A 25,815-nucleotide genomic window follows, 5' to 3' on the forward strand; every position below is an offset into this window, starting at 1 on the left:
CAAAGAATGAGATACTTTCCCTCTTGGTTTTTAAGATAACATTAGTCAGTACCTAGAATGGAGTTGCCGCAGTAACGGTTGGCTCTTGGCATTAGTGTTTTTCTTATTACTATCGCTTTTTTGGAGGTAGAGTCAACAGCGTGACTCGATGGGAAGTGAAAAGGCTGGATAAATGCTGAACCAACCTATATCCTTCCTGCATACCCACAATCTCACCACTGAGCAGCTACAGCATGCAGACCGTTTCTTTTGTAACATGAACGAGGCTATAAATTCAAGTCACACCTAAGAAAACCAGTTACCTGCATGAGTTGCCCCATGAATTACTCGCAGGGAGACTAGTATCTCCTTCTAGGAGCTTCACTTCCCCTTTAACTGTCTGATTAACAGAAGGTTCATTGCTTGCCTTCCATACCCAGAGGAGAAAGTTGGAGCTGTTTCCTCCACTGCTATTGCTTCTTCCTGCCACAAGGTGTCACTGCAGAGAACAGGTCCTCCAAGACCATACTGGCCATTCTTCACTGACTTCTCACAGACCCTCATCACTACAGCCCTCAAGACCCATAGGGTTTGATTACATGACTGCCCCACCCCCTAGACAATCAGGTCCCTGCATGTGGGCAGTTACCATTAGGGGCTCCAGAATGCCCAGTCTGAAGGAAGCTGCCCTGGTATCTAACCAAAGTGGTTTTCCAGTTCTTTTCTTACTGAGAAACTTGTAGGGAGAGGGGCTTTTTTTTTTTTTTGGACACTCAGATATATCACATAAATCATTTAAATAGATTGACAATGATGTGGAGTGATACGCTTCCCCAAAGTCAAACCTCACCACAGTCTCACCTTGTCATGCCCCACTGGACAACAGGGACCCTCTACAAACATTACAAACCTGCTTAGGTTTTATCCTCCCAGAATTCCCTAGGATAATGAGAACAAAGTCAGCAAGAATGCTCACAAAACTACTTTTCTGCCTTGAGCTTAAAAAAAAATGCAGGACAGCCAAATCAAATAGCCTGAGAAGTCTTGTAAACGATGCTTCAGCAAGTTCCCTTACGCGGCGCCTGAGACAGACAGAGTTTGGGGGTCAGGAAATTCTGGATGCCTTGGTGCTGCTGTGTCAGGCCCGAGAGTTCCATTTAAAGGAAATACACAGCCTGGCCCTTCAACACATCTGACTGTGCGTTTAGCTTCAGGAAGCTTCCTGAGGTGGATTTGCTCCAGAGCAGAGCTTCCTAGCACAATGTGGGTGCCAGGTTAAAGAAACCAATTCAAATATTGTTTTTGCAAGGTATTTTTAAAATCAGAAGAGCTTATGCAAGAATCCATTCGAGGAACAGCCGGTTAAAGTGGACTCCGAATCTCCATCTCCGCCCTGAGCCGGCCCAAAGTGCACATGGGCTGCGAAGCACCTCCGAGACCCCGTGACCTGTCCTTGAAGGCCTCCTGTTACCCCTGCACAGGCCTGGGGCGGGGGCAGTATCTGTTCAGAGCAGGGCTGCCCCTCTGCACAATGCCAGGGCCCACCATTCACAACTGATGCTCCAGGGTGAATGGTGGCCCGAACATGCAATTGTACGATGCGATGTTAGTAATGCCCCTGGGGTTGCAGTCGAACGGCCCTTTAGTGGTAGTTACGCGGTAATAAAAAGAAGGACTTACAGAGCTCTGGGGAGAGGGGAAAGGAGAAAGGAAATCGCAGGCCAAATTATTGGTTAGAGTGTCTTCGGTGGTTTGCAAACTAGATACAGCCTTAAAAGTCATGTGCTCCGGCTCCTTTACCTCTTATTAGTGACACCCCTCTAGTTTGAGTTTGCACCTGTTTGGTCTAGAAAAGTGAATAGGAAATGACCAGGTAAAGGCATCGATGGATTCGGGGGAGGTACCCCACGCAGAGAAAACAATCTACCCATGATTCACAGTCAGGACAGGACCTGGGAGGCTGGGTGATGACAGGCACTTTGTACTAAGTTCCTGCTCTGTGGCAGGCACTGGGCAAGGAACTGGTGTAAGGGTGTCTCAGACGGGAGAGGAAGATGAGAGATGACTGCGCAGTCTGGGGGACCAGAGAGTTAAGAGGGTGGTTTTGTGCTGATACAGTTCGGCAGACCCTGGGGGAATGGCAGGGATCTGGCCTGCAGTCTCGGGCAGAGGTTTTGTGTCTTCTAGGATTCTCGGAACGTGCCTTGTCATTTGACAAGGACAAACAGTAGCAGATGACCACCCCATGTTCAGGGGGCCATCAGAAGCTTCTTCTCAAGGCGACAGGCAAGACCCAAGTTGTGAATTCAGAAAGGAAACCTTTGACCACACCCCCTGCCAAGCACACCGCATCTCAGGCCCTCCAATCTCCCCTGGGCTGACACTTAGTGAAAACGTCAGTGCAAACCCCTGAGGATTCTGGGTCTCCCCCAACTCCTCCCCGCCATCAGTCAAGCAGGAGAACATGTGTGAAGAGATCACGGGCTGGTGGTCTTGCGCCTTATTCCACTGTCTGTTGCGTGTCTCGACATCACAAGCCAGGAGCGCTCTGCAAATTGCCAGTGCACTCTAGCAAAAGCCTCTCTTTCTGCTAATGCATTTTTTATGTCCACACTGGCAGGTCCATGAAGAATAATCCTCCCATTCACTCCATTTAGTCATTAAGCGCAATAGGTAATGATGGGTATTGCAGGGTGGTGGGGTTTGCATTCTTTAAAACAAAACAAAATAGTTTATCTCGGAACTGAAAACTGACTGCTGAACTGCCTCCAAATGCTAAGCTGTGCCCGTCTTCTCGGGTGGCGGGACTGTCCGCATGGTGACAGGTGGCGGGAGGGGGCGTGGTTAAGACGAGGGCCCCTACATTCAGACAAACCAGAGCGAAGATGCTTGCCTTTTTCACGGTCTTGTCTGGTGACTTTGGGCAAGTGACTGCCATTGGGTGAGCCTCAGTTTCCTCATCTTTGACATGGCCATACCCTCCTTGTAGGTCTTTTCGTAGGGTTTCAACGGAGTAACGCTCGTGGGGCCTGAGGGCCTGATAACACAGGAAGTACTCCGTAAGTGGTGGCTTCCATGGGATGATTTCACAAGCCTGAGTTCTCCCCAGAACGCCACCCTCAAGGAGGGTTAGCTTCCCGTGCACCCCCTCCAAGCCATTATTAGCTGCTAAGTAAGACGGGGTAAATAGGCCAGACGAGGGGTGGGGCAGTGAGAGGAGCAGGAAGCGGCACATCAGGCTCCTTCCCAAGGCAGACTCGCCAATACTCCCTTTCCAGTGCAGTTCAGAGCCCCTGACAGCAGTTGCCTAGAAACCGGAGCCGTGGTGGGCTTCTGCTGCCTTCCAGAAACCAGCCTAATTGGGATTCACGGAGAACTGTTTGTTGACACCTGGCAGGGTTTTCTTCTTCTTCTTCTTGCAGAAGAGGTGCAGTCCTCTCTCAGAACGCTGCCGACTCACGTTCATTAAAGAGCAGCCCTGGGCGAAGGCACCTTGTAACCACCTAGAAGCCAGGGAGGGTGGCAGCCTCCGTCAGCATCCTCTGACAGAGGGGCCCCTTCGGTTGCTACGTTTGCATTTCAGGATGTTGAGGAGGTCCGAGGGGACTTTCAGGGGGCAGGACAGGGCGTGAATGCGGGGGGTGGGGGGCGGTGCAAACAGTGAGGTCACAGAAAGCTGGCCAAGTCCGTGGAACCATACCATCCATCGGAGCCCCACACACACCTCCTGGGCAATCTGATGTCGAACGCCGAGTCTGTGCCCCCTTCTGGGGAGTGAACACCACTCGTAGTCATTTGGAATGCGGGAGGTCAGAGACCAAGTTGCGAGCTAAAGAAATCACTTTCCTGAGAGGCGCACGGAGGGGGGCCCGTTTCATCTGGTCACTTCTTCCAGAACACAGCGATATTCTAGGTCCCGGCTGAAAAAACATATACGTTTCAAAGGCATCCATTTATCTCCACGCTGTTTAGATGATTCAGCTTCTGCGTAGACAGCACTATACACCCACGCCATCCAAAGAGACCTGAAGGTGCTACATCAAAGAGGGTGGCAGCGTCCCGGTTTCGTGCCCCAAAGTAGCTCGCATTTAATTAGGACTTGAGATGCAAGAATTGCTAATGGTTTAGTTATTCCTGCAATAAATGTTTTCTGAGGACTCCCCACGGGCCAGTTCTGGGGGTCCAGAAAAGATTTAGAAATTGTTCCTGCCCTCAAGGAGCTCAGTCCGGGGGTGAAGGCTGGAGGACGGAGTTCGTGGGCAGACACGTCCGCCAGAAATTCAGGGCGGCACCCACCAGGAGGGCCGGATCTAGCCTGGGAAAAGCAGAGGCGGCTTCCAGTTTGGAGTGGGGTTCAGGCCTCAGCAAGTCCTAAAGGATGAATAGAAGTTAGCCCGGGGAACTTCTAGAAGAAGGGAACTTTCCAGGCAGCTGCATCACAAGCAAAGGCACTGAGGTGAGGAAGAGCACAGTGAGGCCGCAGAACCTTTGGCTTTGCTAGGGCATCACGTGGTAAGGAAAAGGCTAAGGAGATGGGCCGAGTCCAGCTCCTGCGGAACCCTGCAGGCTGTACTGGGAGGCTGGACGCGATGTGTGCAACTTCGGGAAAGGCTGGGAAAAGAGGAGAGAGAGGTCGGAGGCAGGGACACCAGCGAAGAGGGAGTGGCAGTTTCCCGGGGGAGAGACCATGGCAGCCGGATGGAAAACTTTGATACCCACCCCACTGAGGGGGAGAGTGCCGAGACGAAGCAGGGTGGAGCCAGTGCGGGTGGAGGGGAGACAGCGGAGGTCTCCCGTGAGCAAGTGGGGAGAGTTTCACATGCTGTGCATATTCACACGTCGGAAGATGACTCTGGTGCACCACAGGGCCGCCAAAAAGTCAAGGGAATGAGGGAAGATGCAAAAGCCTTTGTCTCCATTGTCAAGATTTTTGAACTCCAAACCTCCTTGAGTCCTCAGGTGGCAGAGGGTTTAAAAGAGAAAACCTTGGACTGGGAGTCCAGAGACCCCACTATTGTCTTGGGTCTGCCTCTGACTTGCTGTGCGACACCTCTCCTCTCTGGGCCTCAGTTGCCTCATTTGCAAAACGGGGACTCAGGGCACACTCCCCACGGGTCTCCTTACCTCCAGCATGCTCAGTCTCAGGTCAGAGCCATGGGCCCCAACGCCCAGCTGTGGAGTGGAGGGCTCTGGCCTTCAGGCGCCAACCATAATGCAAATTCTCTGAAGGCCAAGGCCCAGTCTTTTAAACTTTTGCATCTTTCCTCAGCCTCACATAGGGCGTGTACATAGTCAATGCCCAATAGGGATGTCAGTAAAGAAGGAACTAAATGAGGTGCATTCAAAGTCGGGCAGGATACGTGGGAAGCGGACTGGCCAGCAGTGAGGAGGTTTACATCCAGCACTTCCTGACGGTACGTTTGTGAATCGTGAGGAATGTTGCCTGAAGTTGTGGGCTCTCATTTTACAGATAGACAAGCACAGAGGTGACCTTCCATGGGAGACCAAATAATCGGCATAATCCTTCTTCTTGGTTTCCCCCTCACCCTCATCAGTCAACTCTCCATTTTCTGAAACTGATGATCAAAAATAATGTGAGGTCCCCACTATATGCCCCAAACAGGGAGGGGACAGAAGCAATGAGTCTAACATGTGTCTGCCTTCAAGGAGTTTAATTTCTAGAGGTTTGCTCAGCCAAAACTCTAAAGCTGCTTTACAGAGAGAGGCAGGTTTGCTTTTTTTTGCATGTTTGGTACCCTCATGACCTACTCATCTGTGCGTGCCCCCTGCGTCGGTGGGAAGGCTTCCTTTTCCAGCCATGACCCTGGCAACGAGCAGTAATTGATCAGGAGGTAAGGACCAATCCTTCCTCTTTCCAGGGCAGTTTTGAATATCCAGTTTAGAAGCATGCTTTGTGCCAGCATGACATTTTTTTAAATGCATTCATGTCTACTTCCTCATGTTTCACCTTTCACAGCATGTCAGATAAGGCAACATTATCTCCAAGAACCGATGAGGAAGACAGGCCCAGGCCTGGGTACCGGTCGAGGCTCCACCCCAACTGGGTGACCTTGTATACGTCACTGACCCTCTCTGAACTTCAGTTCCCTCATGGTGAAATGGGACTGACAATACTACTGACCGCTGCCTTGGAGGACTATTTCAAGAAGTCAAGGAGACCAGTAGCCATACAGCTTTTCTCACAGTTACCACCACCTGTTAATTCTCATCTTCTAGTTGCAATGGGTTTGGGGGTGGGGGTGGGGGTGATGGTGGCAGTTATTTCTACTTAAGAGCACAGAGGGGTTCATCCTTCTGCCTGTGTCACACAGCCAGTTGCTGGTAGAGTTAGACTTGGAACCTGGATAACTGACATTAATGTACGTCTCACTTGTGCCTGAACCCATGTAATTCACTGTTATCGGCAGTGTCTCCCTCTGAAACATTCACCAGACTGTGATGTGGGTTCTTTCCATTCTTTTCCCCTCCTTTCCTCCTCCCTTTCTCCCTCCTCCTCCTCCTTTCCCCCTTTCTTCATTTTCTTTAGTGAAAATCTGAGACGGAGATCAAATAAAGGGAGGGGAAAAAAACAGGAAAGAAAACCACTTATAATTAGAAGTTTCCTGAATGTACTTTCTTATTCAGCAGAGCAGAGGTTAATTCCCCGGCCCTTTCGCTTAATAAATTTCATTACTTACACGGTAACCAAGCATTCATCCTACCACCACCATGGACGGTAGATTCACAAACCTTTATGAATTACCGAGTGATGCAATTTACCAAATCCCAAAATAATTGCGGTCTAATTAGACTGTTTTGGCCGCCACCCTCAGAGAAGAGAACCTCGTGAGCTCACCACTTGAACCAAGTGCCACTTCCCAGAAGCCTGCGGGGCTTGGAGCCAAACCACCGCCCCGGCTGTGTGCTGAGTGAGATGCTGACAGGAGTCATTCATGGCTGCGCTGGTGGTGGCGATGAGGACGACCACGACCACAGGTGTTACCAGGGACTGAATACCTCCAACGAGCCAGGCCCCATGCTAAGTGTCTCTCCTACATGATTTCCACAATATCCTGGGAGGGCCCTTAATGTAGCCCCATTTTACAGATGAGGAAAGCGCATCTCAAACAGGTGAAAATGACTCACCTGAAGTCCCAGGCATGGAGCGACAAGGAAACGACGACCATTTAAAACTAGAACAGACCTTTTCCAAAACCAGTGCTTTTTTTCTCATGAAACACTTTAGCATCAGGCTACCCGGGCTTCAATTCCCATTGCATCACTATTAACCCTCTGGCCGGACCACTTGACCTCTCTGAGCCCTGGTTTGCTCATCCGTCAAATGGGGAGAACAGTACCTAACTCACAGGGATACCGTGAGGATTCACGGAGACAAGGCACCGAGAAGGCCTAGCTCAGCGGGTCACCAAAGTCATTCATGACCAAACACGCACCTGCTCTCACCGTCCCAGACAGCACCGATCTCCCCCTGGGCACCCACGCCTCTGCTCTCCCAGCCCTCCCTCCCAGCGACAGGCTCAGATCTGCCTGTCCCCCATGTCCCAGCTGCCCTGGCACCCCCAGGGGAGGCTCCACCAGACCCACTTCTCTTGGCAGAGTTCCATGCTTCTAAGTTTCCCTTTCTCATTATCCAAACCAACATCTCCCTCCCATTATACTCCCTTAGTCCATGGCCATTGATTTAGCCAAGGAAGATGGCATTTTAAACGGGATAATCATGACAGATTGGTCAAGGGAAAAGAGACAGCGGGAGACAGACAAACAGAGGAACAGAGAGATTGTCAGCTGGGACTACATTCTGCCACAGAGTAAACAGAGCTCTGAAATTTAAAAAAAAAGAAAGACTTAAAAATGATTTAAAAAATAAAGGCTTCCCTTCCTCATATAAAAGGATTTTACCTTCTGGAGGAAGCATTGATATGGTGGCTTCCAAGTATCCAGGGCCCAGGCTCCTTTTATTTTTTTAATCCATTACTTTAGTATTTGCTTCCATCTGCAAGTTTTCCTCATGCTCACACAGTGGCTGCTGGTGCTGCAACCATCACTGCTAAGTTCCAGGCAGCAGAAAGGAGGAAGAAGGAAAAATAGGGTGGGTAAAGGGCATATACCACCCAGCTATGTTAACTCCCTTTAAAGAATTTTCCCAGCAGCCCCTCCCAATGACTTCCACTTAGACCTCCTTAGCCTATCCAATCTGCGAGGGCAGCTTGAAAATGTAGTTCTGTTGTTGTTTTGTTTTGTTGGTTTTTTTTTTTTTTTTTGTCTAATAATGCCCACAATAATGTGATCTGTTACTAAGGAAGGTGGGGAAATGGACATTTGGTGGCAAATGGCACTTTCGGCCATTGGAAGGAAGGGAGAGAGGTAGGGAGAGAAGACCGGTAAATTCTGGTTGCCTGCTTTCTATACCTGTCCTCAAGGCATCTGGAGTCCGCTAATAAAAACAGACGCTGAAATGGGCGTTCGCCATATAGTGTGATGAGCATACTAATGGGGAACACAGGCAGAGGGAGCTGTAGGGACACAGAGGAGGCACATGACCTAGCCTGGGGTTTGGGGAGGAGGAGGAACAACAAGATTGAGTGGTCAGCAGTGGACAGTTTTTGTGGTTTTTTTCCGCAAGCTTTGAAGGATAAACAGAAATCAGCCAAGTGAAAGGTCAGGAGAAGGTACCCGCGGAAAAAGCAAAATCATGGGTAATTTGGAGGAATAGAGAGACCCAAGCAAACGTCTGGGTGAGTGGCTTGAGATGGAGCTCAGACCTTGGGGAGGAGTCTGGACTTCATCCTGAGAACAGTGGGAAGTCACCGAAGGGTGTGGAGCACTCTGGCGGACATGGCGAGGTCTGAATTTTAGGAAGAGCCCTGGGGCAGCCAGCTGGACGATGGATCGATGGATCGATGGATCAGGAAGGAGAAAGACCAGCTGGGAAGCCACTTAGAGCAACAGAAGCCACAATGACGGTTTCTGGCTAGGGTGGCGGCAGCGGGGAGATAAGCCAGGTGATGTTTAGGAAGCAGAGTTGACATTACTCATGAGCAATTAACAAATATGAAGGGAGTAAAGGGAACAAAAGTCACCTCCCCTTTTTACAGGCGAAACCAATTTTTTCAGCCACCTTAGAGTGACATCCTTGTCCCGAGAAACTCTCTAGCTTGTGCCTTCTTCCAACTGAAACAGCGTCTCCTGGGTGCACGTTTGCCCAGACCTCAGAAATGCCATGTAGGTTTTGCAAAGGAACCAGAAAGAATGAAGTGGGAAAACTCAAGTGACTTCTCCGACAAGAGTCAAGCTCCCTGAGCCTTTATCACAGTCCCCAGAGCCTCTTCCTTCCACCTGATTTGTGATCAAAAGGAATCCGTGAACAGACCCTTTTCTCTCTGGGCTGAGTCACTCAGAAAAGGAGAGAAATCCATCTGGCACTCTGGATCAGAGAGGTGAGGTCCTGACTCCACTTGGCAAAGCTCCCATTGTTGGGCATTACAATTAGCAAATGACCTAGGGATGGTAAAGAGATGTTCTGATGTGATTTAATAAGTGTGTGGCTGCAATAAGCACTCAGAATATGTTTGCAGTCAATTTGCTGTACACACAATGCGCTACCAGAGCAATCTTTTGTGTACGGTGTTGACCTTTATCTCTGGCAATCTTGTCCTATAAAGAAGAGTGAAATCTCCACTGGAAATCATTAGCACTCAGGAAATGACTAATTTGCATGCTGACAAAGATATTAACTTGTTGTGGGGGGAGCGGACAATACAACACGTCCTTTTGTCTGAAAGGCAGTTCAAAATCTGTGTTGTGACTACAGTTGACTGAAGTTCAATTACTGTAATAAATGTATTCCAAATTTCATCTCAATTGCATTTGCATTTTAATGAATGATTCTCACCTTCTTGTCAATTTGGCAGCTGGGCTAGATTTATTAAGTTATTGTATAAACAGGGCATTCTAATGCGGGAATTGAAATGCAAAATATTTGCTTGGCGTGCATTTGAACCGGGGCTGCGTTGTTAACTTGCCTGGTGTAGGGGTGGCCTGAAAAACTCAAGAATTTAAGGGCAGAAGCTCAGACCCCTGCAGCCCCGTCCTGGTTGCCATCCCCTCCTCGGAAATCAGTGTGTCCAGGTGGGCTGACAAAGCAAGGTGAGAGGCAGCCAGCCAGACCACATGGGCTCCCCAGGCCTCCCACTTCCACGCACTGGGAAGAAACTGAATTATTTGTTGCTATATGAAAACAATAAAATTTGTTAAGCAAAAATTTCCTGTGTAGGCAATTCCCTTCCTCGAGAGCAGGACATCCCCGAAGCCGGATTGCTGGGAGTGTTTGTTCATAAATGTCATTCTGCCTTCTCTGGGCAAGCACTCCTGGCTTTATAGCCCCATATTTCTTGCAGGCAGAGGCAGAAAATGGGAGTGAAAACCAGCTGGATGCATAGCCGTAATACCATTGAAAGTTCTTTTCTTGTTATTTGTGTGTTTGTGTGTGTGCGTTAGTACATTTGGGCTGTTGCTTTCTAACAAGGTGATTGGCAGTGGTTAATCCCATGCCCCCCCCCGCAGCCACCATGATAGAAAGGTTGAACCCAAGTTCCCTCGAGGCCTCCAAAGTCCCCAGGACTCAGCGGCTTCTTGCAAGGCCCCCGAGGAGACAGCGGGGCCTGTGTTTTAGAGGATGGTCAGTCCTGCTTCCTGCAGAGCCCTGAGGATGCAGGCGGATTCAGGCAGTGAGATGCTCGGGATGAAATCAGCCCCACTAGCTTCCAGTTCCTGCTTCGCCCCTTTCCGGCAGCGTGACCCTCACCATTCACTAGACCCGTCTCGTTTTCTCTGTAAATCACACCGCACTCTCAGGACTGTTGGGTAAGCTGACAATACAATAGTTCCCAATCACCAAACCCTTTGTACTGATACTAGGCACGCACTTAATCATCTCACTTAATCCTCCCAACAGCCCTTTGCGGCAAGAACTAGTGTTTTCCCCATTGGAAGGTGAAGAGGCTGTGGTTCTGAGAGGTTTAAAACCCACTGAAGGGAGCCGTGGAGGAGAGATCCCATCCAGAGGCCATCCCCTCAAGCCTTATCATTGCAGCCACCTGCCTTCGAGGCTGAAGGTGCTTGGGAGCGAAACCCTGGCTGCTTCACTTCCGTCCCTTTGGTCTGTCTCAGCGGAGCCCCGCTGACAGCATCTTTGTTCACCAGCTCACACACAGACTCCTGCTCTGAGGACGCAAGTCCCTTGAAAATAAAAACCCAACCCTGCGCATTGGGTAAGAGAAGTCGCATTGGATGGAGGAAACTTTTCATTTTATAACCTGCTTCTTCCTCCGCTTGCCTGACGCAGTTAATTATTTCACTCCCCGACGTGCCTCCTGAGATGGTAGCCAGGGGAGTTTTACATCTCAAGGAGCAGTGAGCAGGAGGCCCTGCATGAGTGGATTTAAAGGCGAAAACTGCTCTTCCCTGCAAATAGCTCCCCTCACACAAATAGGCTGGCAATCAGCAATAATGATGAGGAAAATGTAGGGAACATACAGGGGAATTAAATGGGAATTTGCTAAAATATTAAGCATTTTTAAACGAGCCTTGGCGGTGCTGGGGGAGCATTTCAAGCTCGCTGAATGAACATCCGGCAGCCTGGAGTTCTCAGAATAGACTGCTGTGTCTGACTCGAGGGCCCAGACACCCCCAATTCTGGTTACCTCTCACCCAGGTCTTTCCAGAAAGTCTGGCCACTGGGAGTGGGGCTGCCTTGGTTGAAGGGGGGCTGCGACTGCGCCCTAAAGCTTGCGCCCTAAAGCTTGCTGGATTTCCGCATATTGGTCAACATTGACTCCCCGATCTCGTTCTGTGCGTTAACTGACAGATGCCTTTGTCACTCTGTCTGCAGACTTGGCTTTTCGTGGTGTCCCTCCTGTACGTCCTTGAAAGAAGTCTCTTCCTACTTTCAGCCCCAGGAATAGTGGGCCATCATCTGAACAGCTTCTTTAAAAAACCTCCTGGTCGTCAGGACTGTGTTTCCCTCTCTGCGTTAGCCACTCAGATGCTCAGGCTGAATGTGCACGCCAGACCACGTGGCATGCCTTTGGAGACTTGTCTTACCCGATATTGTTTTCTTGGTTCTCTCTGCCTTTATGACTTTCTTTTTCTGCGTCTAATGTGTTTTTTGGAAGAAGGGCACAAATAAGTAGAGACATATCTTACCAACGTCCTAATTAATACAAAGAAGGCTGAGGTACAGAGGTGAAGATCGCGGATTCTCGCAGGATAAGTTCACCTTTCCAATGCCTATGCCTTAAACAGAACTCGAAACTTAAGAAGTTCCCAACACAGAATCTGATACATAACAGGGACTCAGCCCAGGGCCTGGAACATAGTATTCAAGCCTCTTTGATTTACTGTGGCATGGACCACCAGCCTGTCACTTACTATAAAATTAATAAGGACATTATTAATGTCCTTCTATTAACATCAAAGAAAAATCGAACAAGTTAGGCTGTTCCAGGACTCAAGGCCTAGATACTTGATACCATGTTCTTGTCCCAAGGCCACCAGAACAGAGTCCTGCCAGTCGGGGGGCTTATCAGTAAACAACAAAAGTTTACTGATACATACTTTTGGATGATAGAAGTCCAAGATCAAGGGCTATTCAAGAGAGAAGTTGCTCCGTGCCTCTCCCCTAGCTTCTGGCTGTTCGCTAGCCATCTCTGCCGTTCCTCGGCCGGTGGAAGCCTCACTCCACCTCTGCCTTCATTGTCAGGTGGCATTCCTTTTGCATGCGTGTCTGCATCCAAAGTGTCCCTTTTCATAAAGACACCTGTCACACAGAACTAGGGGTCAACCCTACTCAATATGACCTCATCTTAACTAATTATGTATGCAATGACCCTATTTCCAAATAAGGTCACATTCTGACATACTGGGGGTTAAGGCTTCCACCTAAGTATTTTTTGGTGGCGGGGACACAATCTGACATTTCAAGATCTAACTGCTTCCGAGTTCTGCAGGGGAAGATGGAGGCTTTTGTCCAGTTTCACTCTGAAATCAGAGCCCGAAGCCCACCATGCTGGCTGGGTCCACTGAGCGTCCCTGGCACCGCCGAGCGTCCCTGGCACCCCTGCCACTGCCACACACCAGCATCACGCACACGGTGAGCGCTCTGCTCTGCTTCTGAAGACCGTGGTCTGTCGTGGGACCTGGCAGGTCTCCCTGACAGCCTGTCACTCTGTGACAGGATCTAAATGACAGCACAGAAGGCTTCACAGCAAAAGGAGGCCCAGACACCTGTCTGTCAATGACAAGACACTAAATTATCCAAGGACCTAGCAGCCCACAGAACCTCCGAAGTCCATGAAAGGGTTTCCAGGACAAGCTGGGGGGACTTCTCATTTAGAAACGCGCTGACAACCCACCAGCCCCGTGTGCAGCTGGGCTTCCCTGTGAATCTGCTGCCTGGGTTCGGACCCCTGCTCTGCTCTGTTTCAGCTTTCTGAGCCTCCGCCTCCTCATCAGTCAATGAAATTCTAACGGCACCAACAACCTACAATGGTTAGGAGAATAAATAAGCTCATTCATGTGCCCAGAAGTTGGGGGGGTGGGAGGGCGTGGCACAGACACATGGGCCCAGGGCCAAGTCCTACCACAGGTGTGAAATCACAGCATGGCCAAGTTCACGACTGAAGCCTCGTAGGGGGAGATGTTTGAAGAGCTGCTTGCATCTCAAGAGCGTGCTGGAAGCACCTGACAAGTGTCGCTGCAGTCCGCTGGCAGAGAGGGACCTCCACAGCACTGGTCCGGGGTCCTGCCCGTGAGGGTGTTAGACTGAGGTATTAGGATGAGCTTCTTCATTAGAGCACTAAAATCTATTGGCTCCCAGAGTAGCACCCCAGAACAGGGAGGCAGGGGGTGCCCAGAGCAGCAATGTCACCCAGCACACAGCAGGTATTCAATAAATTTTTGACGAAGGTTTCGTAGTGACGCAGCTATTCAGGCAAACACACGAGTTCGAAATCAGGTATGAGAGTCTTGTAATAAGTGTGCATGGTGCCAGGCGGGTACTGAAAACATACGGGGGGCAAAGTATGATTGTCTAACCACTATGATGTACACCCAAAACTAACTCAAAATAAAATTGAATGTAAATTGCAATTGAACATTCTTTTAATGAAAAAAAAAAGTCTGGCTCCATTTTTTTACATGACATGGCAACTTCCGAGCTCTTCCCACCTCTTCTTCCCACCCTACCCCACGTCTGGGCGAGATGATAAGAAAGCCCCGCTGCTCCTCCTCTCCGAGCTTGGCGGTGGGGGCAGGGCGGGGTTCACACCAGAAATTAGGTAACCCTCACCCCAGCCCCACTCCCCAAAACCCTGGGCCAGTCTCCCTGCCTGCTCTCCCAAGCGGATTTCAGACCTGGGGGCCTGCCTGTTCCCCTCAGAAAGCCTCCCTCTGTGAGTCATTGCACACCCTTTGGGGGCCGTGGTGTCAGTCTCAACCTCTGAGCCATATCTTGAGCAAAGGGTCTCTACAAAGTAACGAAGCTGCCGCCACATCAGCCCCGGCTCCCAGGTGTGAGCCCTGCATTTGCTTTGTTTGTGCCACACCACGAATCCTCCTTTGTGAAATTACGTGCTTGCAGATGGCAACAGTGTTCTTCCCGTCAGGTGACCCTGGAACCTCAGGACACTCTTTGATGATTGGTGGGTTTAGAGGCTCGAAAGCAAAACAGAGCCTTCGGGCGAATCTCAGAGAAGGCAGCCTTGGCCGGGAGCCCAGGCCGGAGAGCACCGACCTGCTCCTGGTGACCAGGGTGAGCCCCTCTTCCATACCAGGCCCCTCGCCGACCCCCTTCCAGGCACGAAGGCAGCTGATCCTGTGGGGTTGCGAATTGTTACACCCACTTCACAGCAACTAGCAGATGCCTGGCGTGGAGTAGGCACTCGATAAACACTTGCTGCACGATGGAGTGAGCAAGGAACTGACACCTGGAGAGGTGAAGTCACTCGTAGATCCAGAATTCAAGGTCAAGTCTGACTCTGGAATTTTCAAGGTGGAAAGGCTCCTGCCCCACAGGTGCGAGCACGCCCTTAGCAATTACCACTCCTGAGACGTTCAGAGAGTGTCTTTTTTTTTTTGAGGTGGCAAATTCATTTGAATAAATTTTCATTAATGCTTTTTGATCGAGGAAAGGAAAAATTCTATTCATTCAACTGCTCTCACTCTTACAAAAATAAACTGTATTTTATATACGCATGCATATGATTATAGTCACTTATACACCATGTACGACATGGATAACTGGAACCATTGTAAATTGAAATGTATTAATATTAATCAGATATCACAACTAATGTGCACTTAGGGCTATGCTATAATTGCTATTTATAATAGTAAAAGCCATTATGTAGTTAAATAGGTAGTTAAAAGAGGGAGATGGTATTCCTTGTGGGTAATCCCCCCCGGGGGGTGAGAAATGAGAGCAGTTGAGCAAAGCTATTCGTGCAAGTTTAACCACCCACGGGTGTCGTGAGCTGAGCGGATTCCCTCAGAAGTACACGTCTGAATCCTCGCCCCCCACCGGTGTCACTGAGCTTACCCCGAAATAGGGCTGTAGCGCGGGCGTGCTTAACGTCAGTGTGGGATCTTCCTGCGGTTGGGTCAAGTCTTCCAGCCAATGGCGCAGTGTCCTTATGAGAGAAAGGAAAGGGAGGCTGGACAGCCTCCAGGGAAAGGAGTCTGTGCAAAGGGAGGCCAAGGTCAGACCCTGTCGCCCTAGGCCAAGAAGCGACTGAGATGGCGTCTTTCTTCACAGTCAGCTCATCTCCCTGCCCCCCTCTCTGCCCAGCTTCCTGATCCAGTCCGCGAAGATAGGCCGCGGGTACTTCGCCATGCTGCAGGCGGAGAGCGCCTGGAAGAAGAGGCAGCAGCAACTCCAGAAACTGAGAGAGGAAGAAAAACATAAATTCCAACCAGCCAAACGGATCTCGGACCTCCACTACAGGGACATTCTTTTGGCGTAAGCAGAGGAAGGGCCGCGGGCAGAGAGGGCTGCCCGGTTGGGTGGAGGGGCCCCTTCCCCGGGGGAGTGTCTGCTGACTCAGCGCAGTCTGGTCCAGCCTACCTGTCAGCCTCACCTTCTGGCAGTCGGTGGAATATTTTCTACTACATGTGTCTGTTCTCCTTATCCAGTGCCAAGAACTCCACAGGAAGTCTTGTCGTTCCCTAAAGGTGCCTATTTTTTTCCCCACACCAAGCAATTCTCTGCGACTCCAGCTGGGTGAACTACCACCCAATCCAGTTCCAACACTTGGCACCTGGAGTTAGCATCCACAGGTTAAGGGCTTCCACAGGTTAAGGGCTCAGCCCCAAGAGACTGGCCCATACCCCAGCCCCTCATCAGACACAAATCGCAAGTCCCAGATTGTCATCTGTACTTCTGACTGACCAGCGACACGTTAGGGTTCCCATGACCCCTTCCTTGGGTTTGATCCACTTCCAGAGTGACTCGCAGAACTCATGGAAACACCGACTTACAGTTACCAATTTATTATATAATCAAGGACACAGGTGACCAGCCAGATGAAGAGGTCCACAGGGTGAGGTCTGGAAGGGTCCCAAGGGCAAGAACATCTGTCCCCATGAAACTGGGGAGTGCCACCCTCCCATCACGGGGGTGTGCTCACCCACCCAGGGGCTCCCCCTGAACCCGGTACTTTTGAAATTTTTACAAAGGCTCCAGCCTGTAGGCACCGCTTGTCGCCTGTCATGAAGTCTGAAAGTTCCAGGCTCCTAATCATGGCTCGGTCTTTTGGAAGCCACCAGAGCCCCCCCAGAGTGGGCTCCTTAGAACAACAGGCAATCCTGTCCACCCAGAACTCCCGAGGCCCTTAAGAGCTGCCTGTCAGAAGCCAGGGTCTAAGACCAAAGAGTGGAACAAAAGATGTCCCCAGTGCGGCCGTCACCGAGGACATTGCAAGGGCTTAAGGAGCTCTGTGTCAAACAGCAGAGGAAGAATCCAATATGTATTTTCTCTCGAGTCACCATGTCCCTTTAGGGAATCACACCCCAGGGGTGTGGCTCTGGAATGGGATCTTTAATGCCGAATGGGAGGTTGCAGGATGACAGAAAGGAGGCGAGGCACACAGGCATATCAGCCCAGCAGCAGTCCCTGCAGCCAGCATTTCCAGTCAGGAAGGCCAGGGCTGACAAGGGAAGGTGTGTTGTCTCTCGCCAGAAGTCAGAAACCATATTCCCTGAGTGGAAAAAAAAAAGCAGGCAAGTCTTGACCTGAGCCACCCCCATCCAGCCACTCAACAGACCACCACCGAAGTGTCCTCATGGGACCTGGGAGGGGCATGCGATACTGGGAGGCAGCTCAGTGAGCAGGGAGGGGAGCTCTTACCCACTCCACAAGCCCCCCCCCCCCCCCCCGACAGCTCAGGGCAAATCCCGCCTTCCCTGCGCCCCACTGTGCTCCCAGGGACGCCAGCCAGCTGGCAGCCTTTCCTGGGTAAAGGCAGGGAAGGAACTGGGCTCTTTTTTGCAGGAGCTGTGCTCAGATTAACAGGCGAGGGAATGGGGGCTGAAAGCAGGGAGAGCATCCGTTTAAGACGCCCCCCCCACCACCACTGCTTAAATGGTTCATTGTAACGACTCCCTTGTTTGGATGGGGTTTTTGGTCACAGAACACAGCGCTCCCCTCTCCAGATCCATGTTTCGGTGTGAGAGACATGGTTTATTTAAAGTTTAATAAGTTTAAATATGCATGAGGTCGCTCCTCTTGTAGACATTGGTCTGGTTATGTCTTATCTGGTGAATTCTATGAGCTGTGCAAGGTTGGTTATTAAAATATAACTGGAGGCAGTTACTGTGATGTAGCTGTCAAATGCACGTCAGGAGGCAGGCGTTATAAAATAGCAGTGATAGATTACCCTGACCAATCCAGCACAGGACAGGGTTCAAATCCTGCTCCCCCACAAACTGTCTAACGTCGGGCAAGTCCCTGCAGCTCTCCGAATCTCCTTTGCCTCGCCCGTACGAATGGAACCAAACTCTGAGGTTTTTTATGAGGATTGAATGAACTAATGCTTAGCACAGAGCCTGGCAAATGAGACGTGCTCAGTGACTTATTAGCTGCTATTATGCAATAAAGAGAATTTGATCTCTCTGGGCCCCCGTGACCCAAACTCCTCAGCTTTATGGCTAAAAATCGTAATTTCCAGGCATGCTTGAAAGCATCTTTAGACGTCTAATTCCAATCACGGAAGTATCAAAAATACAAGGCTACTTTCTTAAACAAGCTGTTTGATCTCACGCTTTAGGACAGCAGAAGGGATTATTTTTTCTCCCCTCTGGGTCTAAGACCACAGGATAAATTCTTTCAGGCAGAAGTTTTAAGTCTGACAGACTACGCAGGGGGAAAAAAGAAAAATTGAGCTGGTCCCCAAAGATTTCCACCTGCAAGCAGCCTTCCCCACTGTGTTCAGTGACCTCGTTTTTTGCCTGCAAATTAAGCTGAAAAGGTGAGGAAAACAAGGGGTAGGATCCATGTTATTATTGAGGTGGAGGGAAGACGTGAAACCAGAAATTATGGAGTGTGAAAAGCTGGGTTAATACCGCGTATTCTAAACCTTTGGGGGTAAGTGGGGAGGCAGTAAGACTGGGCGCTGCCATCTTGGGGAGGGTTGCAGGGGTGGGGGGGCGGCTACTGGGACGGAGGGAGACTTTGGGTGGCGAACACACAATACAGTGATGCAGACAACGTATTACGGAATTGCACACCTGAAACCAATGTAATTTTATTAACCAATGTCACCCCAATTGCTTCAATTTAGAAAGGATAGAGCTTGTACACTGAAAACTACAAAATATCATGGGAGGAAATCCATATTTAAAAAAAGTAAATAAAGACTGGGCACCGCCAAGGTGTTTCCTTGACGCTTTCTCAGCTCTAGGGCTGAAAATGAAAACCAGGCGACCTAGATTCTGGGCCCACGTCTCAGTTAATTCTGCGACCCCAGGGCTACCCTCGAGTTCCCAGGAGGAAGGTGTATCTCTAATATGTGTCCCCGCTTCGCCTCCTGTGTCCCTGCCACAGACCACCTTCAAAACAGCAGCCAGAGGGGTCCGTCTCAGGTGCGAGTTCGAGTGCTCTCTCGGCCCCGAATCCCTCACGCTCGTCAGAGAAAAGGCCCAAGCCCGGGCGGTGGTCCCAAAGGCCCCTGTTCTCTCTCCACCCTCCTCACCGCTCCCTCACCATTGCTCCCTCCATTCCAGCCACACCCGCCCCCTTCCTGTCTCTACAGCACGGGGGCACCTCAGAAAATGTGCCCGTCATCCCCTCTGTCCAGAATGCTCTGCCCCAGACGTCTGAAAGCCTCACTCCTTGACACTCTGCAGGTTTTTCTCAAGTGTCACCTCCTCGGTGACACCTTCCCAATCGTCCTACTCAAAATTGCAACTCCCGGCTCTTCCAGTCCTGCCAACACCCTTGTCTGCTTTTTTTCTCCCCACAGCATTAACCGCTATCTAGTAAGGGTGGGGGAGGCTTTGGCAACCAAATCCAGCGCCCCCCAGCATATTTGGGATAAATAAAGTTTTATTCGAACACAGCCATTACATGTTGTTTACATACCGTCAATGGCTGCTCTCACGCTCCTAAGTAGTTGTGACACACACCCTATGTCCTACCAAGTCAAAAAGGTTTGTCTGGCCCTTTAAGAAAATACATCCAACCATATACCAGTACACCACACAATTTACATATTTATCCTGTTTATTCTCTAGGCTCCTCCCCTAGAATATGCACTCCATGAGAGAAGAGGTTGGTTGCTGTTCCACTGACTTACGCCTTCATTGATTCTTGTACATTCCCCCACTGGGGGGTCAAACCTGCAACCCTGATGTATCCGGACGATGCTCTACCCAGTGGAGCTACCCAGCCAGGGCAGAGAGCAGAGGCTTTTTTACGCTCTGTTCCCTGGCCGTATCTAGAACCTTCATCTTTCAAGTGATCATTATTGCCCGACACATGTAGCCAGTGCCCAGTCGTATTTACCAAACCATCCCTGGCGAGAGGCATGTGAAAGCGACGCTCACTGTCCATTCTGTCTCTCTCCTTCTACTTGCCCCTCAGCACGCACGATGGCGAGAAGATTAAGAAGCTGGGGGCTAGCACCCTGTTCCGCCCGTTCACCCCCAGGCACAGCTGCATCATCGCGCCCTGGCTGCCGAAGGCGCACGTGTAAGTACAGCCTCCCCTCCGGCTCCTCTGCCTTGCTGGCTTCCCAAGTGAAGCCACGGCAAAATGACTCAACCAGCTACCGCACCTTCGGGAGCCGGGAGCTTTGCCTTCGTCCTCCTGAAAGGGACACGGAGCCTGGAGCCAACAACACTGGTTGGCGTATAAAAAAATCACAGCGAGCAGACACGGTGGCAGTTTAGAGCTAAGTGGCAGATCCGCTGGGACTGAAGCATTCCATTCCTTCCCGAGTCAGATGCTCTAAATGTCAGTGTGCAAAGCCCGATAAAATCTGTTCACAGCCTTCACGGAGCATGTGTGACAACGTCTCAGCCAAGGCTCAGGGGACAGGATTTCCCCAAGACTCATGGAGCCATTTCCCAGGGAAGCCGTCTCCAACCCAAGGCATGAACTCATCATTGCTGGCTACTACTGGGCTACCCAACCCTCCAAAGAACACTCTGGCTTTCTAAAACTTTGATATCTTGCTCCCCTTGGGTCCGTGCCAAGGAATTCCAAGGCCAACTGTTTCTTTATCTGTAGGTAGCACTTTTCAGTGGAAAGATGTCGGGCACAGAGATGGATACTTTTGACTTTATGGGAGGGCTTCTCGGCCTTGGCATGACTAATATTTTGGGACAAGTAATCCTTTGTTGTGAAGGGTGGTCTTGGTATTGGAGGGTGTTTGGCAGCCTCCTGGGCCTCTACCAACTAGATGTCAATAGCACCACCCCCCGCCTTGTGAAAACCAAAAATGTCTCGAGACAATGACAAATGTCCCCTGGAGGCAAAATCATACCCACCCCACCATCCCCACGTTGAGAATTACTTTTAAGGCAATGAACGGGGTGCAATGAATCCTAGACTTCTCGGTCCACTGTCCGCTCCTTTGTCAAATATTACTAGGCCCCTATGGTGTGCACAGTAGCAGGGTGCTGAGTGCTCCGTGGCTTCATCTCATGCAGTCCTCTTGCACTGGTGTATTGCTGTCCCTTCTCACAGATGAGAAAGCAGAAGCTCAGAGAGGGTTGGAGGGCAGTGGCCTGCCCAAGGGCACAGAGCTTAGTGTGCTGCTGTGCTGAGGTTTGAAGGCAAGTCTGACCCCAGAGCCTCACCTCTCACCACTGCATATGACACCGAAAATATATGTGTACTTGAAGAATAAAACAATGCAAAAGTAAAATTAGAGGATGCGATGGAAGATAAAAGATCATTGATAAGAGCACTTAGTTCATGGGTGGAAGGTTATAACATCATCAGCCAATCACTTCCATCACCACCACCACCATCACCATCACCCTCATCCTCACCACCATCACCACCACCACCACCACCACCACCACCACCACCATCACCCTCATCATCACCATCACCATCATGACCACCATCACCACCACCACCACCACCACCATCACCCTCATCATCACCATCACCATCACCATCACCATCATGACCACCATCACCACCATCATTACCACCACCACCGTGCATTTGGACACATCCCTGTCCCTCCCTAATACTCCAGCTTTCGAAGCTTCGAGATCCACTTCCCTCCTACCTCCCTCTGGTGAATATTGTGATTGGCTTCTTGACAGACGTACTTGCTCAAGGACATTCCAACTGGCAGCCAAATCTTGATGTTCTTAAAACATCACTAGGCCTGGCAATTTCTCCGAGCATCTCTTGGAAGCACTTGTACTTCTGCCTGTCTCTGAAACCAAATGGTGTAGATCAGTGGTTCTTAGGTTTTCACTTGCGCCCTAATCGCGTGGGGATGTAGGGTAGGGGATAGGAGGTAGAGAGCTCGGGAAAACATATATTCATGTGCCCCACCCTTGATTCATTTGATCCGAGCAAACTGAGGCTCAGATCCACTGGAGAGTTTCTGGCTCATCTTCCTTCAAGGCCAGATGGAGAAACTGAAGCCCAGAGAGAGGCAGAAACTGCCAAAGTTCTTCCAGCAGGAACACTGACCTAGAGCCTAGGTCAGATCTTTGTATCAGGTTTATCAGAGAGGCTACTATCATTGTTATTATCTGTTATGCCCCAGACCAGGGGTCAGCAAACTTTTTCTTAAAGGGACAGGGAGTAAATATTTTAGCTTTTGTAGACCAGATGGTCTTCCCTGCAACTACCTAACTGTGCCGTGGAAGCATGAGAGCTACGATGAATGGTCATGGTCCTGTTCCAAGAGAGTTTTCTTCGCCACCACAGGCAGGAGATCCATTGGCAGGAATTTGCCAACTTCTGCTCCAGATCGAAGGCCGCACTTTCTTCTCCTTGGCTGCTCGGAGACTCCTGTGCATTTGATGACGGTGTCAGTACCCATTGCTGTGTTACAGACCTCCGCAAAATGGGGTGGCTTAAAACAGCAACCACCTGTTACTGCTCACACGTCTGCGGTTTAGCTGGGTGGCTCTGCTGGTCCAGGCCGGCTGGGTGACCCTGGCTAGGCTTGTGTATGTGTGTGTGCACCCAGCTGATGGGTGACCTGGAGGCTGGCCATCTAGCACAACCCCATTCACAGGTCGATGAGTTGTTGGCGAGGGTGATAGGAGTGACTGAGCCAAGCATCGCTCATCATCCGAGCTTGGGCTTATTCACACAGTGCACATGAAGGTTCTAAGAACAAGAGGCTAAACATCTAGCCTCTTGAGGCTTAGGCTCAGAATGGATGCAGTGACCCTTCCACCACCTTCCACTGGCCAGAGCAAGATAGCACTCCAGGCCAGATGCAAGAAATAGAGAAAAAGACTCCATCTCTCGAAGGGGGAGATGCAAAGTCACATTGCAAAGTATGTGGATGCAGGGAGGGGTGAAGCATCGAACGGCGGCAGGACATGCCCAGTCTGTTCTCAACATCTCAGTCACCACGTCAGCCGATGTGGACTGAGCTGGTCAGTCCCTTCAATCCCAATGCAGTTGATCCCCAAACCAGCTGATGGTTCTGAATTGACTTTGTGGGGACCCATTCACTCACGTCAAGGGAGAATTGACCTTTATCTTTAAAGGAGTGAGAGAGAATGGTCTCCAAGGAGGAGAAACAGCCCCTCCTTTCCTCTCGGAGCTCACCGGCCTGGCCCTCGCAGCCTGCACCCAGGATTGCCCTTAGCAGCCAGCATGGAGTGTCTGGAAGGCCTTTGTATGCACTTTCCAGGTTCTCTTAGTAAATGGCAAGAAAACACTGTTTTCTTTTCGGAGATGCTTAGGCCCACCGTATTCTGGCTGGCACGGCAGTTTCAGCAGAGTGGGCTGTTCAGGCACGCTGACCACTGGGTGCTCTGCCAGACCTCTGTGCACAGGGGTTTGGGGTGCAGGCCGTGTGCACCCTGGTCGGCATTCTTATCTATTATACCCTGCATCTAACAGGGAAGGACAGGGTTAGGTTTGCACCTGTTCTTGTTTCCTGCAGAAACGAATGGGACACTCACATGCCCCTGGGACCAAACAGGCCCCACGTCAACTGTGAACTCCCTTTACTTGCCCCTCCTTCCTCGTACCCACCCACCTCATACAACCCAAAGCTCAGGTCTGCAGGGGCTCTAAGTTGTGAACAGAGAAGGGGGGCGTCTCCCCGAACCTTTTGCAACTTTCTGAGGGTACTGTGAGGGTGGCATGCAGGGTCAGGCACAGGGCCAGGCAGACGACAGAGCCCGCTGCTGCTCTTGATGCAACGCTGGGCGTGGCCCAGCACCCAGAGCTGCCAAAAGGTGGTTCCCTGTAGGGACCAACGTGGTGTTAAGGGGGAAGAGACAAAAACGAGAAAGGCTGTGGGCTTGCAGCGCCTTTAAATTAAAAGTAAGGTGCTTACTAAGTACAGTGGTACCTTGGTCGTCATCATTGATTCATTCCAGAACTCATGACCAGTGCCCAAACTGACAAGTACCAAGCGAGCAATGAGTGATGACGCATTTTCTCTTGCGAGGCTGTGTCATGACTCATACAAGTGCTAGCAAGTGCGATGAGTCCCAAGCAAGTGCTGAGTGCTGAAATATTTTTTTTCTTGTTAAAATGAGACAAGTACAGGGTTGGATGAGTTCTGACACTGATGAGTACCAAGGTATGACTATAATTTGTGGATGGAAGGAAGGAAGGAAGGAAGGAAGGAAGGAAGGAAGGAAGGAGAAAGGAAGGAAGGAAGGAACTCCAGAGGAGAAAAAAACATGGCTGACTCTGGTTTTCTCCCTAAGATCTGGTGGATATGGCCACCCCAGTACCTAGGGACAAGGCTATGGGGTGTTGGGGGGCAGCTCCCCTACAATGTGAGTGAAATAAACTCCTCCCAAGAGATTCACAGGACAGCACTGGTCAGCTCCATTCTTGAGCCCCAGGGTTTGGGCCTCAGCTTCTGAGGTGGTGCCGTCCTAAAAGAAAGGAGAGTGGATTCCTTCCTGCCCCTCTAAGCATCGGCCCAGGGGCCCTGAGGAGTATTGATCAAGACTGGACATAGTTTCAGAGAAGAGCAATTACACAGGCTAATAATGGAGGCATCGGCGCCCATTAGTGTAAGAGGAGAAATCCTGCAGGGAGTGGGGGCTGGTGAGGACTCCATCTCGTTTCCAGGAAAACGGGCAGCAGGTTAACCCTCTCCTGACCTCACTGTCTGGTGACCTTTGGCTTTGTCAGTACCACGACCAGTCTGAGCTTTAGCCCAGGAAAGCCCAGTCTCTGGAGTTAAACAGACTCAGGTTCAAATCCTCACTAATCCTCGAGGTCAACCCGCTTACTTCTCTGAGCCTCAAGTCTCTCAACTGTGAAATGGGACCCTTGCAAAGGTTTAACGTGCTGATTCATGGGAAATATGGCTGCCTGGGGCAGGGCGACATCTCGAACTGGGTGCCAGCACAGCTTCCGTCTCTGTTGCCATAATTGTGAAGGGTGCTACTCCGACGGGGCCCCACTGTGCTCCTTCTCTCTGTCTTTGCAGGGAACCCCTCTTCCGCCAGCTCTGTGCCCTCCACTGGCTTCTGGAGGCCCTGACTATCGACCACACCCACCACACCATGAAGCCCTTGATCACCTGCTGGAACCCAAAGTACGTGTCAGCCCCTCCGCCTGCAGCAGCCAGCAATCGCCTGGGCAGTGCGGGGGAGGAAACGCCTATCTGTTCTTCCCCTGCCCTTGCTGGTTTTGGTGGGTGGGTTAAAACTTTAAGAGTTTTCCTGTGTGCTGTCCAAACAGGGGCGAGCTGCAGCCCCGGGGCATACGGTTGTGGGAGCCAACTGGGTGTGTCCCCTCCCAGGGCCTCTTCCCCACTCGACATTTGGTCCTGTCACATCGGGAGCTCAAAATCAATGAGCCACGAGGGAGTGTTTACACCACAGGAATCGGCCAGCTGGACCGGCGCTCTGCTGGATGCAGAGCGGGACTGCACTCCGTTCCTCCTCTTAGATCATGTCTCCCCAGCAATATATTTTATTTGCTCCTCTTTCTTTCCCTCCTCTTCCCTTCCCTTTACTCTCTCCTTTCCCTTTGTTCTTATTTTTCTCCTTTCTCTTAAGGTGTTTTGGATTCATATGTGTATACTATTTATGTGATATGTATTCAATAGTTTGTATATATATATGGCTGCCCCT

General features: G+C 50.5%; 1 protein-coding gene across 1 annotated transcript in view; it reads left to right on the plus strand.

Moving 5' to 3' along the window:
* Positions 1-25,815, plus strand: part of CCDC60 (coiled-coil domain containing 60) — a 125,943-nt gene that overhangs the window by 68,284 nt on the left and 31,844 nt on the right. The window contains exons 3-5 of the mRNA XM_037052217.1: positions 15,845-16,015; positions 20,135-20,242; positions 25,167-25,274. Coding sequence (XP_036908112.1) covers positions 15,845-16,015; positions 20,135-20,242; positions 25,167-25,274 — 387 coding nt within the window. The remainder of the gene's footprint in view (positions 1-15,844; positions 16,016-20,134; positions 20,243-25,166; positions 25,275-25,815) is intronic.

The sequence above is a fragment of the Sturnira hondurensis genome, unplaced genomic scaffold (assembly GCF_014824575.4).
Source record: "Sturnira hondurensis isolate 20B ecotype Veracruz unplaced genomic scaffold, ASM1482457v3 Scaffold0007406, whole genome shotgun sequence".
Taxonomy (NCBI): domain Eukaryota; kingdom Metazoa; phylum Chordata; class Mammalia; order Chiroptera; family Phyllostomidae; genus Sturnira; species Sturnira hondurensis.